The 19,883-nt window shown below is 34.6% G+C and overlaps 1 protein-coding gene across 1 annotated transcript in view; it reads right to left on the minus strand.

The window, feature by feature from the left end:
- LOC145666469 (alpha-galactosidase MYORG-like) overlaps positions 1–19,883 on the minus strand; it is a 103,252-nt gene that overhangs the window by 20,204 nt on the left and 63,165 nt on the right. The window contains exon 2 of the mRNA XM_081733710.1: positions 4,782–4,928. Within this exon, the coding sequence (XP_081589836.1) occupies positions 4,782–4,928 (147 nt within the window). The remainder of the gene's footprint in view (positions 1–4,781; positions 4,929–19,883) is intronic.

Below are 19,883 nucleotides of genomic sequence, written 5' to 3' on the forward strand. Positions count from 1 at the left end.
CGTGACTATGTATTTGTTTAAACCTATACCGTCCTTCCTGGATATTCGGAACCAGAAGTTCCTAGTAACTTATTTCGGTCAGGACCGTACTTGTTATTACTGCCAATCTAGAGATCATTTACAAGATCAATGTTTTCAGCGTCAAAAACGGGCCTCTGTTTCAACAACAACCATAGAACATACTGAAAGTGATAAGGAACGCTCTCGGGGTTCGCCAACCCCAGAAATTAATGTGGTTAAACCTGCTAATTTGCCTACTTTAACGTCAGATGTTGACTTTCCAAAGTTAATGACTGAGCTTACTACCCCTGTGATACAGGGCCGTTCTCTAAACACTACTCCGATAGTGCCAAAAGAAAGTGTTCCTAGCCGACCATGTTCCGGAGAAATTAAGGAAAACGTCTCTCCCAAGGATATTAGTGATAGTCAGGACAGGACCTCATCTGCAGCCCCTCCAGCTTTACATGGTACTTCTTCACTGGCTGAGTCAGATTTTCCACGGGAACATCAAGTTGTCATTGAACAAGATACAAAGAAGCTTTTGATAGACAGTGATTCCTCCTCCACTAGCGTTGTTGATGGTGATCAGAAGCTAGAGTGCATCTATAGTGTATCGGAAGTTTCCTCTGTAAGTCCCATTTTTCCAGTTCAGTCCAAGGAAAAAGATCATCCTTTCTCCCCTGTGAGTTGTCCTAGTGGGAAAAAAGGTTCTGATGCCCGGAATTCCCAGGAAGCCTCCCAAGACAAGAAACGGAAGAAAGCAGGAACGGCTATAGCTCAAGTAAAGCAACCTAAGAAGACGGATCAGGGACCCTTAGAAGTATCACCTAGGATCATCAGGTCGTCTGTAGCTAAATTAGTGAGTACGGAATATCTACCTGATACCGCAGTTCCTTCTTCAGGTGAGTCACAAACAGTTTCTACTCCTACCTAAACATTCAGAAACACAGTGCTTGCAGCCAAATAGTGGTGTGGGATTATGAAGTGTGTTGCTAAAATTAGACAACTTCCTATAACAATATTTATGTGTACTATCTTAAAACTAGCAACTATAAATATCAACGGAATACAATCGCCAGTCAAACTTGAAGCTCTCAATGACTTTCTACTTAAATCTGAAATAGATGTAGCTTTTCTCCAAGAAGTTGGTCCAAAGATTGTAAACGTACATCCATCATATAATGTATATAATAATTGTACATATAATAGCCTTGGTACAGCAATTTTGGTTAAAGAAGGCATCCCGCTTACAAATCCTAATGGTCGAATTACATCCTAATGGTCGAATTATCAAAGGTCAGGTTAATGATATAACTCTAATCAATGTTTATGCGCCCAGTGGAAGCCATAATAGGAAAGAACGGAATAATTTTTATGCAAATGAGGTAGCGCCGTTTTTTAGTGGTCCAAATCATGTTATCTTTGGCGGAGATCATAATTCAAGTATAACTCACACAACAGAACCAACTTCCAATTATTGCCCTACCTTAAATGAATTGGTAAAGAATTTGTCTTTGGTAGATGTGTGGGACTTCAAACACCCAGATTTAAGGGGGGACACATTTATTACAAAAACTTCGAGCTCAAGGATAGACAGGATTTATGTAAATGATAACTTCAAATCACAGGTTGTTTCTGTATACCGATATCCCACGTGTTTCACTGATCATCTCTGTTTAATAATGGAAATTAAAATTAATGACCAGAAGATTGCTCGGGGACGGGGATATTATCACATGAATGAAAGTCTGCTCAATGATGAGTCATTTTGTCAGCTCTTTTATAAAAAGTGGGCTTATTGGCTTAAACAAAAGAAGTGGTTTAAAACATATATTGAGTGGTGGAATCAATACTGTAAGGACAAAATCCGAAGCTTTTGTAGGTGGTATTCCTCTGAAATTTATGCTGATAAGCGAAAACTTTATAATTTCTATTATAGATGTCTATTAGAGGCACAAACTGAAGCGATGACAAATCGCTCGGCCCTTATCTCTGTCCGTAAATACAAAGCCAAATTATTACAATTCCATAAACAGAAAATGGAAGGGATTAGGTTACGTAGTAAAGTTCCAGGGTTTCCGGAAGAAGAACAATGCTCTCTTACACATGTGTTAACAGAAGCCAAACGTGGACGGAGGAAACTTATCACGTCACTCACAGATGCTCAAGGCTCTATTCAAACTACTCAGGACAATATTCGTAACACCCTGTATGATTATTACTACCAGTTATTTGGGGTCGCTGCTGCTACCGGCTGCGAAAATAAATTACTTGATAGTGTGCCTGCAGTGCTAAATGATGAAGACAATCAAATTTTGTGTGCTCCGTTTACTAAAAATGAAGTACAAAGAGCTGTAAATGCTGCAAAAAAAAAAAGGAAAATCTCCTGGCCCCGACTCTATCTCTGGCCGTTTATATGTTAAATTTTGGGATATAATGGGCGATACACTAACATTGATTGTAAATGAATGGTTCTTTGCTTCAGAGACTATCAAGCGCCCTAATACAGCCGTCACGGTCTTTATCCCTAAAACTGCTCAACCATCTCATGTTAGCCATTATAGACCTATATCCCTTCTTAATACAGATATCAAAATTTTTAGTAGATGTATTAAAAACCGACTACTGGAATACATGGATAAGTTATTACAAAATTTGTAATATGTGGCTGTTAAAAAGAAAACCATCTATCACCTTTTATTAACTATTAGAGATAGTATTACTATTTGTAATGATTGCGCTCTTAAAGCGGCCCTGATAAATTTAGACTTTAAAAATGCCTTTGATAATATTGAACACTCGTACTTATGGTCTGTTTTCAGAAAATTCGGTTTTAATGAACAATTTGTTACATGGATGAAATATTTTTATAAAGACGCTCCTACGAAGTTAAATGTTAACGGTCACCTATCCAACAACATTCCCATCAAACGTTCAATAAGACAAGGTGATCCCCTTTCAATGTTGAGTTTTGCTATTAGCCTTGCTCCCCTGTTATATGCTATGAATGACCGCCTAACTGGTCTAAATATTATTACCCCTGCTATAAAGGTGGCTAGTTATGCAGATGATGTAACAGTTTTTGTCTCTTCTAAACTAGATTATTCTCTCATGATGGAATGTGTTCGTGAATATGAGGTAGCATCTGGGGCTAGATTAAATGTTTGTAAATCACATATGTTAAACATAAACAATAGTATTGATTTTAATGATATAGATACCGTCCCTCAGGCCGACAGTATCAAAATTTTAGGAATTACCTTTTATTCAAACATAATGCACACCATTGATCATAACTATACGAATATTGTAAACACACTGCGTCATTCAGGTTATGTAAATCAATCCAGAAATCTATGTTTATATTCCAGGGCTAAATTTATAAATGTTTATCTCTTAAGCAAAATCTGGTATTTGGCAAATGTATTACCTATGCCTCAACTTATAGGAAAACAAATTCAAAGTTTATGTGGTTGGTTTCTATGGAAACATCAGGTCTTTCGTGTTAAATATGATGTAATGTGTTGTTTACATTCACAAGGTGACATCGGTCTGGTCAATGTGCAAGAAAAAGCTGCAAGTTTGTATGTTACTCGCTCAATGACCTTGTACACAGACGAAGCTAATAGTGTAACACAACAACTGCTCACTTACGTATTAGAACGAACAGACAGGAGTCTACCCCTGTGTCTGGCTGACCTCTCTCAAAGCTGTAAGTACTTGGAAACTGTTTTGTGTGATTATATATATCTGTCTCAGCTTTTTGATTTTAAAACTTTAAGTAGTAATTTGTCTGGGTCACAAATTTATGTTTTTAAAATGACTAGATTATATGTCCCACCTAAAATTGTGTTAGATGAGTGCTTGTGTAATTGGTCCAATATTTGGGCCAATATTAATGACTCGACCTTGAGTGTTGCCAGCAAATCTATCTGGTTTATGATTATTCATAATGTTATTGATACTAAAGAAAAGAGAAACAAATATGGTTTTAGTCCTGATGCTCTTTGCAATAGATGTAACAATATAGATACGTTGATTCATAGAATCACGACATGTCTGGAATCCACAAAGATCTGGTCTCAGTTACGTCACTTTTTAGCCATTCTTACTCGTAGTTCGGAACGCAATATAAATATTAGCATAGTTTTAAGACCTGATTATCGTTTTTATCCTGTTAGTAAACAACATAGTGTCAATTGGTATATAGGAACGACCGTCAAATATATTTTTAATTCCAAATTAGAAGCAGGGGGAGCCTTCTATGTACAGTATTTACAAAAAGAATACTCCAAATTAGCAAAGGATGTACGTAATAAACTATTTGCAAATTTTATAGCCAACTCATTGTTCTCGTAACTTCCTTTTTTTGTTACAAAAGCATAACCACTTCAATGTAATTGATTCTTGAGTTACAATAAATTATCTTTAAAAAAAGTGGTAGAGCGTTCACCTTTGGTGCTTGGGATCCCGGGTTCGATCCCAGCCCCCGCCAAGTGAACTTTGTGGTGGACAAACACCGTGTGCGTGGGTTTTCTCGGGGTTCCCCCGTTTCCTCCCACTTTCTTCATTCCACCATTTCATTCATTACTCATTATCACCGTCTCCTTTAGCCTAACCGGCATAACCGTGGGACGTAAAATTCAAAAATTTCATTTCATTTTTTTAATTTAGTTTTGATTATATTAGGCTATTAGTATTAACGATTGTACTTTTAGTTGGTTGATTGCTTCAAACACTTCAAAGTTTACGTTTGTAAATCATTACGCAATTCTACTTACCATCTTTAGAGAGAAACTTTGTCTCGACTAAGTCTTGAGTTGCAGATAATTGCAGATTCATTGATAGTTCATTATTATCATCACGTAACTGTAATGTCCTTATCAACTCCGATCTCGCTGTGTATAGTTGGACACATATCATGAAACCTGGTAAAAGAAAAACATATATGTATTATAACTCAATTCATCAAAATTTGAAATCAATACTCAAGGATGATAATTTCCTTAAAATGTTTCAAGGATTTGAATATGTTTTTCATTTGTTTGCGGTATTTAATGCTTCTATTACATTTAAAAACTTTCATAAATATTGTAAATTAGGGTATCTTCAAGAGTCAAAAAAAACTTATGTAAGCCGTATTTTGGTTATTTAGTGAAGGAGGCAATTTGTGACCCAGACTTTGCAGCACAATATTTCACGTTGCCTGTTATAATGAACATCCTTGAAATTAAAATATAAATGAAAAACGACATTTAAAATGTTATTCGTCCATATATTTCTCCGAAATTTCTTTATCGTCAAAATTCAGAGTTTTAACCAAGGATGCGACTTGCGCCGGACTTAAAAAATATAAGCTACCTATACAATGAATGAAATCCTTAGTTTAACATTCCATGGTGCTCCTCTTTCCCTAATGGAGATGAATGGGAAACACAAATGAATGACTATGGAAGAAATGATAGAATGAGAATTTGGAATGAAACGAAAGAATTCCAGGAAACCATGCAGACAACAAAAATATTTTTGTTGTTGTTTCCAATTCAAAAATTACCTATCTGAAGTGTTCGTGCGTTTGCTTTGTGGCGTCACTGCTGTGTGTTTATATGCTGTTATTGGTTGAAAGAATTGCCGGGAGGGAAATATGAGTATTTTTTTCCATTACTTTACTCTGTGACCAGAACATACGAGCAGGCCCGTAGCCAGCCCAAAACGTAGGGGGGCGGTAGAAGTTAGGGGGCCCGATCCAACCATATTATGGTTCATTTGCAAGCCTACCGTGAAAATTTCAGAGGGCCAGTAAAAATATAGGGGGCCGACCCCCCTAGTCCCACGTGGATATGGGCTTGGATACGAGCACTAAAATTCAGTATACACAGTCCATTTCCTGGTTTGTTATGTCATAATATTGTTAAAGGGATTGTTGAATTGAAATGAAAAATCGAAAGAAACAAACAAAAAATCACAATACAAAGTAATGCATTGCGATAATAGAAGAACTATGTATAAAGTGTACTTTATAACTTTGTAGTAAGGAAAGAAAAAGTGAATTTACATAAAACAACACTTAATAAGACAACTTAGAACAACAGCTACCTGTGCAATAGACGAAAATGTAAAAAATGTTATTAAAATAGATATATTTTATTTTAACGATACTATTCAAAGTATACGCATAAATACACACTGTACAGCAGTGGCGTAGAGAAGGGGCTGACGTGCTTAAACCTACCTCGTCTTAGTATAATGATATTAAAATAAAAATTGACTCTTATGGTACGCAATATATATTAACAACCTCCAACCGTCGTGCCTAAATTGCATGGGGATAAATCAATGTGTGACGGTTGAAGATCGCTACTAACCATCTGTAATGAGTAGGTACGAAGTGGGAACAGAAGAAAACCACATAAAATTAACTTTCATTTAAATATTTGTATTCTATGAAATATCATGTGTTAATGTTGTTAATGTAGACTGTGTATAACGCGTCAGATCACATATCTTAAGCATCTAAGAAGTCAGTCACGAATAACTCGAACATAGCTGAGATACACATACCTTCTAGTAGATGACGCCTGGACTGATGTTGAAGTTCTAGATGATGAATAGCTCGTGCTGCCAATAGTCTATGTTCGCTGACTATTGTTCAACCATAATCCAAGTTAATGGTTGTACTGGATAATGTTAGATCTTCCTAGATCTACTCCTGGAATGGACTAGGCTCACAGTTGAATGACTACTGTGATAAGAGTACAAGTGGTTCTCTCTGTTGATACTCAACTTCTGATGATCCACTTCTGATCCAAATCCTTTCGGACCATAGGTTTTTATACTCAGTTTCCAGACATTCTGGAATTCACGTTGACATTTTGTATATCTCAGCTATTGGTAAAACATTGGTTTCACCCGAATTACATCGTGATCAAATTCTCAGACCAACAAATTTCTGCAAACTTGACGGTTATGCCACAGTCAAAGTGTGTCACTGTTACAGCATTACATCTTGATGACATTTCAATTCTTCAACCAAAACATTACAAATCACAATAACATACAAACTGACGACTTAGCGTCTAGCCGTAACAAAACATAACATTCAACGCATTTACAAATTATTGACGTAAACACATAAACACAAACACGTGTTTACACTATATGACAACATTTCATTACTATACTTTGATACAACATTTAATAATTAAGATGCTCTATTCCCAAAATAATATATTCCAAAAACATATATATCCACGTGCCCCCCCTTCAAAATGAGGAAACTGCGTTCTCGAATAAATTTCTTTATAGAAATTGACAAAATCCTTGGTATAAAATACAAACAAAAATAATTGACTATATTTGTCCAACACCCTGTATATATATATATGCATATTAATTTAACTATTTATCATATTTGGAAAATCTGTCAAACATCGTTTATTTATTTACATTCATTCTTTTAAAAAAAATCTTGTCAAGAGTCTTTACAAAAAGTATCGGCTCCTGCCATCTGTTGGATTATACATATAACTACATGTAACTGTCTAGCACTTCCTGTGCTCTGAAACACATATACATATACTTTCTGTTCTCTCGTTCTCGAAAACTTTCCGTTGCTTTTAGTAGCAAAGTCCAGAACAGTGTTTGTTACGCCTACACTTATTTCACTAGTATCAGTGTCTACACCACTGATGTTTTAATGAACATAAAACACTTTATTATACACTCTTTATCTTCTCATGATACACTAATATATTCAGAAACAACGTCTCTTCTTGTTGCATGATTTTTACAACACAATTAAAATTCGAAAAATATCAATCACTTCACTATTAGTATCTTTCCTATTCGTAGAGTAGGGCAACTCTGCGTAACTTCCTTTCCGTAGATTGATTGCTCAGCAAAGTTTTTGGCAATGACATTGAGAAAGTTCCACGGATCTTCCTATTTGTCGCGTCGCTTCAATACTTACAGTTGACCATGACATCGTGTCCGCACTTTTTTCGTTAAAATTTGAAAATTGTTCACAAAATTAAGATATCACACGGTCTTACATAAAGTTTTTCACTTCTCGAGTTCGTGGATAAATGTTTATCCGTTTTTTCCGTCTCGAAATTAGATAATTCCGTGATTTCTAGTGCATCACTCTGAGTTTTGGTGTTGTGGAACGTCTCTTGTGTACCAACTATATCAGTTATTTTGTGCTAATTCCCTGTGCTTTACATAGTGATCTGAATTATTTTCTGTGTTACTAGTGTGTTTTCTAGTGTGATTTTTATTAACTAGTGCATATATTGGAATTGATTCGTAGTGCTCTGTGTGATTAACATCGTCATATACCTTATTTTTATTTTCTACATTTCCTATCTGTTCTCTCTACTAAATTTACGTAATTTCATAACTATATATACTATAACTATAAACGTCGCTAGTACTAACACTGTTAATGTTGTTAATGCAATAGTAACTACCATAAACTTCTTCTCCATATTGCCTGTAAATATAAATAACTAGTTGTGAAATCCCGTTTTTATTTATCTTAAAAACTAATATTACTAAATCTTTGTCTATGGTTCTCTTTCGTAAAAATATTACATACTTTTACCATAGGCCTAGTATCAATGTTCTAAATCTGTTCATTATTCCCTATAAAATGCATAATTGATGCATATTCTAAATAATGACTAGTGTTCTAATAGTTATGTAACCTATTCGGATATTAAAATGCTATCCTTGTTACATTTTAATTCGTTTAACGCCGTATTTCTCATTTTTTTAAAGTCGTAAACTCCTACATTTTCATACATATTTATGTACGTAAATACACTTTACTACTTGTTTTACTGTTATATGTAGGTACTACTATCTTTATTGATGTTTATTCCATCATTCTTTAACATTACAACGTTCTATTTACTTAGAAATCATTCATATTGCATCAAAAATCATCGTGAATAAGAGTAACTCCTCATGAGTAGGCGTGGCTTGTTGCTATGGGTCAGCCATCTTGCTTAGAAGCTCCGCCCCTAACAACGGATTCCTCTCTCTCGAGAGAAGCGATTCCATCCTACGCGAGTAGTAACTTTCAGTGAACTGAAATGCTACAAGCTGTTGCTTCTATACACATGAATATTGAAGTAACTAATGACCTGAATACTTTAACTTATTATTATAATAATAATCGATATGCCAATTGATTATTCTATCACAATAATAAATCAATAATTTTTACTCTCATTTTTTAAAAACTTGAATTTAGAAAATGAATTTTGACTAAAAATAACTTGTTTACATACAACTTAATGACAATTATAGACATGACGCATTATGACTGTATTCTATTTTAACTATTTCTCGTCTATTATCTATTATTTTCTACTTTTCTATTCAAACTATTTACTTCTTTTAACGACGTTTTTATACTTTTTCATTCGTAAGCTTACTTAACTAGTTTATCTTACTAGCATCTATAATATTTACTATTTGTCTAGTTTTTACTAATAGACAATTTTTTCTATTTTTTTTACTTTTTGCTTTTTCCATAGGTTTGAGCTACTGATTTCACTAATATTATGCTGTTGTATAACCTAGCTATTATCTATTTACATGCTCGTATCTATTTTTATCTATGATGATCTATTTACTATGCTTATTGTATATTGCTTTTCTTTTCCTACCAAAACAAAGAGTTTTGCCGTATTAGTACTGCGTAACCATTCTTATTCAAAAACTTATTCGTTTTACCAAATCGAATAGACCACTCCTAGTTTTGTCTAGGATCACATAACCTAGGCTTTTCGACTCGCAACTACCTCATGCTGTAGGTAAGTATTTCTACATGTTACCAATTGTTTCATATGCTAATCGAATATTCCTTTTCAGGTTTATATTGCAACTTAGAATCTTTTTTTTCAAATAAATACCATTCTTCTTCATATTCAAAAATGTAAAAACTCTTTTTTTCACAACCCAAGGCACATACAACATCGACTTACATACTATGCTTACTGTATTAATACTTATTGATGATGATGATGATTATTATTATTATTATTATTATTCTTGATTTTGATCTTTATACTGCCGAATTGATTTATAAAGCTTACAATACAACACTAATAACAATAACGTTGTCGAAATTAATGCTATTATTGTTCCAAATATTACATATATATATATAATCTGTTTTTAGATGTAGTTCTGGGATTGATGTATCGACTTTTAATTTTAATAATTTTTCGGTTAAACTATTTAACTCCTGCGTATGCAATGAAAAATTTACTTGTCTCTCCGTCCAATTTCCAATCAATTTAATATGTTTATTTTGAACTTGAATTATGCGCTTAGTTGGAATTACCAGCTCTCCTATTATTATGTTGTCAAATTTATCGTACTTTATGAAACTTGATTTAGATTTAGTTTGATCAAGTTTTGTGGAAATAACTTCTTGATGTACACCCACTTTTGTCATGTACGCTTCCTTTTCAACAGAAGAATACATCACACCTGCGTGTGTATATCTGAATATCACATTCCCCAAAAATTTCTCAGAATTCTGCTGGCATCCTTCCAAAGAATTATTTAAAATAATATTATTCAGACACTTTGCCTCATTATCCATAGTTATGCTTTCACAGAAATACAGAAAACTTAAATTCGCATTTATTTTTGTCTAATGAATGATATTTACCTTCCGCCAAGTAAACTGCTTCCGGTAATTCGTAAAATATTCTGGTATTATTTATTAAGTAGCCCATAGATATTATGTCACACATGATTGAAATACTAGTATCATATATTATCGGAGTTTTTAATATTAAATCAATATTACTTTCTTCGTACTGATATTTTACTAAATATACGCTAGACATTTGGTAAAACATCCCAATGTCTGACCTATAAATAGTATTTTTCAACACATCATGAATACTTATTAACCTATTAACATCAGCATTAGATAATATATGATATGTTAATTGATTATTTAATATACTATTTACTGTTTTATTTACTCTCTCCTGTACAAGATGAGCAAACAAATTTGCCATTATCTTGCGTTGGAATTGATGTAAATAACAATATAGCTCTTGAATTTTATTTTTAAAATCTTGCAATACATGTTGCACTTTTACTACAATTCCATGGACTACAGAAATTTCATTATTAAACGATTCTTTTAGATTTTTAATTTCACTTGTTAATAAATTTTCGTGTTTATTTAATTTATCAATGGAATGAGACAACTGTTGATTATGTATTAGGTTATATGTCGATAGACCAATAGACGATAATCCCAGTAACCACGAAAATATAAATCTTTTATTTCTATGATTATTATTACACCTAGTTTTTCCATTTTCATAGACAAAATGACACGGTAGTAAATTTACTATGTTTTGTCTGAATTCTTTTTTTTTTACAGCATAGTCGTTAAGAATTTCGTATGCATCAGTACACTTATCATGTACTGGCACAGATTCTTGAAAGTTCAAATGCATCTTTACAGTAGTAAACACCATATTCGTAGCATGTACAGCATATGCATTCTGCGTCAAAGCTAATCCAATTTCCGTTAATGTTATCTGTTGTTGTTCCTCCTCTGCTATGCCAATACTAATCAATAGTATTTGAAAAATGAAAATCTTGAACATGATGTTAACTGCAAATAATTGAAACTTAGAATTACTACCTGAATTTAATTTATTTATTTTAATTATTTTCTACATCTTTTATTTAGTTAATACTTATGTTTTTATTTATTTAATTTACGTTGTGTGTACCTTGGATTATTCAACAATTCAAACAAATTTACTACATTTCTCTAATTAAAAAAATTTTCTATTTTCCTAATTACTCTAAATTCTGTAAACAATACATATTTACCAGTTCAGGGATTTTTCAGATGGAAACCAAAATTTCCTTTGATTTCGGGACACGGACTTTTGTTGATAAACAGCGGTCCACCTCGCTGTTCCACTGATAAAAACATTTTGTTTACAGATCCCTAACAAAGAAAAACAAACTTATATACTTAATCTTATTCGTGTTTTTTCGTCGCCAAAAAAACTTTTAACTTTTTGTGATATAGTCTTTGAGTCATAAAACCTTTTGGTTTTCTCACGCGTTGTTTTTTTTTCTTTTTAGACATCACTGTCTAAATCCGAATCATCATCTTGCCTATCAGAATCTTCATCATTCGCGCTAATAAATGGTTTTAAACGCCTAATATCAATTGTATCAATCTTTTCTTGCCCTTTCTTCGTCTCATATTTTACTTTATATGAATTGCTATTCATTTTCTTCACTATAACTCCACGAGTGTTGAATCTTTTCACAAAATAAGCTGGAATGCCTGCTCTCGGCATCTCACGTATCCAAACTTTTTGACCAATGTCAAAGTTAGGTTGAGAAAACTTCTTTTCGATCTGCTTCTTTTGAGACTTAAACCGTTTTTGCAAATTTTGGTACGCTACCTTCCTTGCTTCTTTGACAGTTCTTATTCGCTTCTCATTTTCCACATACTCACAAGGAATGTCCAGATCTTGTTCCAAGAACGTTCTGGGTTAACGCCCTGTTAGCAAATAATATGGCAAGTGTTTCGTTCCGTCATGAATTTGCGTATTCATGGTAAATACTATGCAAGGTAAGATTTCGTCCCAATTTGTGAATTCACGGTCTATATAGTGCTTCATGACCTGCTGTATAGATCCTATAGCTCTCTCAGATGTTCCTATGTTATAGTGAGCATCCGTATTGGCGAAGTTTAACTTCATACCAAAACGCTCTGCCATCTCTTCCATCACTCGGCTTCGATGTGTACTATGCCGGTCCATGGCTAGAATCTCAGGAATGCCATGCTTTGTGATTAGCTCTTCAAAAATCACTTCTGCTATAATCTCGGAAGTTATAGCGGGAACTGCTTTAGCAATTACATAACGTGTAGCACTATCTACGAATACAATCACATATTTATTCCGATGGTTTTTAGATCTTTTAAATGGCCCAATCTCGTCCATAGTTACATGCTGGAATGGCATATAACTCGGGTACGTCTGTGGATGCAATGGTGTCCTACCAGCTTTACGCTTCTGAATCTGACAACTGACACACTGGCTGACTTTCTCCTGGAAAAACTTTTTCATATTCGGGAAATAAATAGATTTTAATGCCCGATTATCGCATTTAGTATAGGAGTAGTGTCCTCCTCCATAAATCGAACAATGCAGGTTTTTAAATACTTGTTCCCTTAATGAAAAAGGAATGCACAATAGAAATTTCTTTCCATTTGCCATCTTTTGTGTTCTGAAAAGTTTCCCATCTTTCACTACATACCAGCGTGCTTGTCTTTCCGCTTTCTCGTCTGCTACCTCAGGATGTTCAATAGCATTCATTATTGGCCCGAAGAAAGAATCCTTTCTCTGCAATTCAGCTACGTCTACGTCTTCATCGAAAGTGATGTTTACTTCGAGATCTTCGGTCTTTACTGGTAACGCATCCAAATCAATGTCTTCATTCGTGGGTTGAATATCGGTGTTTCTTGACAATACATCGCTCGGGTTCTTCTCACCTGGACAATGCACCGGCGTATACTGGTATTGTGCCATTTCTAAACTGTATCTCAACAACTTAGGCGATAATTTTGGCGTCGTTTGTAAATATTTAATACATCTACAATCAGTGTACAACTCGAACTCTTTGTTATACAGATAGTAGTTGAATGCTTTAAAGGCACTCACAACGTCCAAAATTTCTAACTCTACTATGTGTCTTCTAGCTTCATTCGGTCTTAACACCCTACTATAATATGCAATTGGGGTCCATTCTCCATTTCCTTGCTTTTGCATGAGCACAGCTCCTATTGACTTCGTCGACGCATCGGTATACACTCTCGTCTCTAAATTTTCTCGGAATGGTGCTAATAAAGGTGCATTCATCAATGCATCTTTTAATTTTTCAAAGCTATTTTGATGTTCCTCGGTCCATACGAATTTGTGATTTTTCCTCAGCAACTGTTGAAAACTTGCTGACATTTCTGCGTAGTCCTTACAAAATTTTCGCACATAGTTCGTCAACCCAAGGAATGACTTGAGTTCTTTTGCGCTTGTGGGTGGCTTACAAGCTTTTATTGCCTGAATCACTTTTGGGCTTATTTCATATCCGGCCTCGCTTACAATGTGTCCTAATGCCATAACTTTTTCCTCCATAAAGTGACACTTTTCAACCGACAATTTTAAGCCATACTTTCTTAGTCTTTGAAAAACTGAATGTAATACCGACACCATCTTTTCTTGATTGTTTACATAAAGGAATACGTCGTCCATGTAATATGACACCGCTTCCGGATGAACGTTAGCTAATGTCATAGCCATGATTTTCGTGTATATGGCTGGCGATTGGATGTATCCCATGGGTAATTTTGAATATTGGTAAGCACCGACGCCAGGAATGTTAAACGCTGTGTACTTTCTTGATTCCTTAGAAATCGATACAGTGTGATAAGCACTTTTGATGTCAAGTACGCTAAAGAATTTATGACCCCCCATACATGTTAGGATCTGATGTATGGGCGGCAACGCCACGGAATGGAATTTTACGTGTTTCTTTAACATCCGACAGTCGAGACAGGCTCTGATCGCTCCATTAAGCTTTTTGAAGAATAACATGGGTGAATTGTAAGAGCTATTACTCTCCTCGATAATGTTCTGTTCGAGCAGGATGTTTATTTGCTCTTTAACTTTGTCTCTCATCGCAATTGGTATCGGATACTGTTGCCTTCTAAAAGGAACTTCCGTTTTCAATTCTATTTTATGTTCTACGCCTTTAACTCTACCTAACTCATTCTCTGTCCACGCAAAAACATCTGCATAATCATAACAAAGCTTTTCCAATTTCTTTTTGATTTCTGGTTGAGTTTTCTCGCCAAATTTTAACCTTGTTTTGTCATAATTTTTCCTTGCATCTAACACCTCTTCAATTTCATCATCCGTTAATCCTTCCTGTCTCAATTCCATTTCACTAACACATTCTTCTGCATCTCCAACTTTCAAATTCCTTGTTAACATTATTGTCTTGTTCGATGGATTAATTATCTCTAGACTCCGATTTTCTTTTGACAATATCGCTCTAGGTATAAATACATTGTACTGTGTTTCTAATAACTTATCAGGCTCTAATAGGTACTCTTTGTTTGCCCAAGAGTTGACTAGGTTGACTTCAACAGTCGTTCTAGTTCTTGGTAACAACTTAACTCTATGTCCTAGGACCCATTTTGGTTTCAAACTTGTCTTTATACTAATCGCGATATTATCGGAAACTGTACTTGTTTCCTGATCATTTTTACAATTTCTAGTCGCTCTCCCGAACCTTTGAACTAAGATTTTACTATTTCCGTAGTCTATTTGACAATTCTGTGTTCGCAAGAAATCGTTCCCGATTAACATTTGGTATGGAAAATCCTTTATTATTCTAAACTCTTGATGAAATGTTTGATTTGATATTTTAAATTTAATTACAGCTAATTTATTGATTACGAGTGTATTTTGCGTAAAACCCTTAATCTTCGTTTGTCGTGGAATAATTCTCGCACTTGGTGGCACTAACTTCTCATTAATAATAAAAATTTGTGACCCACTGTCAAGTAAAGCTTTAATTTGTCTATTTTCTATTTCTAATGGTAAATATACCATATTATTTTCCAAATTTACTGAGGCAATAACTTCTCGTGTTCTTACGTTTCTGTTCCCTGTAAATGCACCTCACCCATTTACAGATGTATTCAGTTTAAATGACTAGGACCTGCGGTTTGGTAGTATGTTGTACCATTCACTTGTGCTGGTACAACTTGCACAAATCTTTGCTGATTATGATTATCAGAATAATGGGATTATTGACAACAAGAATTCTGACAACTGCCTTGCCAGTTTCCCTGTTGACCACGTCCACGATTATTTCTCCAGTATCCACCTCGATTACCACGTTTATTGTGAAAACTGTTATTTCCTCTATTACTATTTTGACCTCTATTATTATTATTTGACCAATACTTGTTTCTATTTCCGCGATAATTATTCCGATTATTACCTCTATATTGTCGATTGTTTCTATAATTCTGATTTTTCCCTTGTTTTCTACCTTGATTATCGTGTTTCTCTTCTTCTTGCGTTTTTGCTGACAACGCGAGTTGCAATTTATCGATCTTTTTCTCTAATTCCGCGATCTGCGTTAGACTTTGCGGCTCTTGTTTAATTTTGTGTTCTTCCTTACTTTTTCTTACAACCACGTGATCCAACTCGGACTCACTTCCTTCATCTTCGACTTGTTCCCTGATCTTTTTGACTAAGTCTTTAATCGTAACTTTTCCAGTTTCTCGTTTCACGCGCTTCGCGATTTTACATTTGTTCTTTTCGATCTTTTGTAGATCGTCAACGAACTTATCTAAACTAGAGTAGGCTATCGTCCCTACTTTCTCCATATAATATGGATGTAATCCACCAACTATTATTCCAATTTTCTTTATGTCCGTCATATTTGAGTCTAACCGCTCGCAAAGAACGAGCATGTCATATACATAGTTTATGACAGCCTCGTCTTCTTGTTGCAAACGTTCCTTAATCCTATCTTCAATATCGAGCGACACATTCGATTTAGTAAATTCCTCAACGATTTCTGCCTGTAAATCCTTGTATTGTATTTCCGCTGTATTTTTCCGTTTTAGGAACAATTTTATCCATTGTCTCCCTACTTCTTTAAAAATGTTAGGTATCAACTCCTTTCTTTTGTTTTCGGCGATACCTGCCATCTGACAAGCATCGTCGAACTCATCAAAGAAAGAAACGATGTCACTATCGTTCTTCAAATCAAACTTTGGTAGCTTATTTATGTCCGCAGAAAAAGTAATATTAGAAGCCATTTCATCGTTCTTACTGTTACTATTTACTAAATTCTGATCTAAATTTATAATGGATGGAAAATCTTCCGACACGGATTTAGTTACCGGACTACTAGGAAAGTTGAACACTGGTTCCTTACTTAAAATAATTTTGGGACTCGCGGCTTTGTCCTGACTACTAGAATTATTTCGTCGTTCAGGTGTCCTTACACCAAATAAGTTATGTACTTCAATACTAATTCCCTTATTTGCTTTCTGTGCCCTCGTCAACACGGTATTTTCGTTCATTTATCAATATATATACTTAATACAACTTATATCTTTGACTACGAAGTGTGGGAGGGTGGTGCGGGTTAACCTAATTACTTAATCTACTAGAGTCAATGCCTAAGCCTTTCGAGATCCGAACCAAATCTCGTATTTAATTGGTGAACGTTAACACTACAAAATTTTACCATCCTAAATTACTTAATCTATAATTATTTTAAACCGGGACTTGAACCAAATAATCCTTCACCATAACACTGGTGGGTTAATACTTAAACTAAAATTGTTCCGTTGCGGGATTCGACCCAAAAACTATTTCTACCATACCAATAGTGAGACCTACTCTTAAAACTATTCGGGACTTGAACCATAGCTATTTCCAACGTAGATATATTTTATTTTAACGATACTATTCAAAGTATACGCATAAATACACACTGTACAGCAGTGGCGTAGAAAAGGGGCTGACGTGCTTAAACCTACCTCGTCTTAGTATAATGATATTAAAATAAAAATTGACTCTTATGGTACGCAATATATATTAACAACCTCCAACCGTCGTGCCTAAATTGCATGGGGATAAATCAATGTGTGACGGTTGAAGATCGCTACTAACCATCTGTAATGAGTAGGTACGAAGTGGGAACAGAAGAAAACCACATAAAATTAACTTTCATTTAAATATTTGTATTCTATGAAATATCATGTGTTAATGTTGTTAATGTAGACTGTGTATAACGCGTCAGATCACATATCTTAAGCATCTAAGAAGTCAGTCACGAATAACTCGAACATAGCTGAGATACACATACCTTCTAGTAGATGACGCCTGGACTGATGTTGAAGTTCTAGATGATGAATAGCTCGTGCTGCCAATAGTCTATGTTCGCTGACTATTGTTCAACCATAATCCAAGTTAATGGTTGTACTGGATAATGTTAGATCTTCCTAGATCTACTCCTGGAATGGACTAGGCTCACAGTTGAATGACTACTGTGATAAGAGTACAAGTGGTTCTCTCTGTTGATACTCAACTTCTGATGATCCACTTCTGATCCAAATCCTTTCGGACCATAGGTTTTTATACTCAGTTTCCAGACATTCTGGAATTCACGTTGACATTTTGTATATCTCAGCTATTGGTAAAACATTGGTTTCACCCGAATTACATCGTGATCAAATTCTCAGACCAACAAATTTCTGCAAACTTGACGGTTATGCCACAGTCAAAGTGTGTCACTGTTACAGCATTACATCTTGATGACATTTCAATTCTTCAACCAAAACATTACAAATCACAATAACATACAAACTGACGACTTAGCGTCTAGCCGTAACAAAACATAACATTCAACGCATTTACAAATTATTGACGTAAACACATAAACACAAACACGTGTTTACACTATATGACAACATTTCATTACTATACTTTGATACAACATTTAATAATTAAGATGCTCTATTCCCAAAATAATATATTCCAAAACCATATATATTCACAATATTCTATTTGTGATCCACGATAACACACTCTTCTTATCATAAGTATTGTACAATCATGTTTAAAACAAAACTTACTTCCCAGAAATTCTCATTAACCCTACATAAAAGTTTAACAAATTGGTTATGTACTGAATTCTCTTCTTTTGTGCTCTTTCTCGTCAGCATAAACATCAAAATGTACCGTCTGTGGGTGCCAGTAAGAATATAAAAAGAGAAACAGGTTGCTCAAATTATCATTTCTTCTTTTATTTATTGACCTGCTTAGCCAAATTGTTCTCGAACGCGACTTTCTATTGCGTGATTACTGTTTGTACTCCCAATTGGACCATTAACATTTTCTAGTGTTGACTCAACACCGTCAGGGGCCGCTGTAATTCAGAGCACTTCCCTTTGCGCGTGGAATTTCGGGTTAGATCACAGCTCGCGCCAAGTGGGCCTTATAGTGGACAATCTCCATTGCGTGGGCTTTCTCATGTTTTTGTTTTGTTCTCACATTTTCATTCCATCATTTTGTTCATTACCATCACCTCCCTTGTTCTCCAGTGTATGATCGTAGATCGTAAAACTTTCATTTCATTTTCATTTTTTCATATCATGAGACAATTGGGGAATTAATTATTTGAATTTTAAGAATCAGGGAACTCAGATCCAGGAAGTCAGAAATGAGACACGTGAGAGGCGATGCACTGACCATGAATTTCCACGTTGAGTGTGTTACATTTGGGTTGCCATAGCTCTTCATGGACTGTAGCGGCAATGAGTAGAGTACTTCTTTCTATTTGTTAACTACAATAATTTCTAATCGTATAACTATTTTTAAAAATTATAAAGAATGAGGTTTGCTGATTATCTGTCCTGTTTGCTGCAATTCTGTTACCTCTGTGTACTGGAATAAAATACTTAACATGGTATCGATGGTATTGGAAGAGTACATTAAAGTCTGTCCAGCCATGCGGTGAACATTTCAGCTGGTGACGCATAATCAGTGCATTAGTTTATACATATATATATACATACACATACACAAACATGCACACACACACACACACACACATATATATATATATATATATATATATATATATATATATATATATATATATATATATATATTCATTCTTATCTGCGCTTCTTTGACACTGCAGTTTTGTATTGATTATGTTTTCTGCACTGCCATGATGTTTTCTGTCTCTGTCTCCGACATATTAAACGAATATTTCTTGAT

This window comes from Thermobia domestica, chromosome 12 (assembly GCF_964235325.1).
Source record: "Thermobia domestica chromosome 12, izTheDome1.hap1.1, whole genome shotgun sequence".
In the NCBI taxonomy this organism is placed as follows: domain Eukaryota; kingdom Metazoa; phylum Arthropoda; class Insecta; order Zygentoma; family Lepismatidae; genus Thermobia; species Thermobia domestica.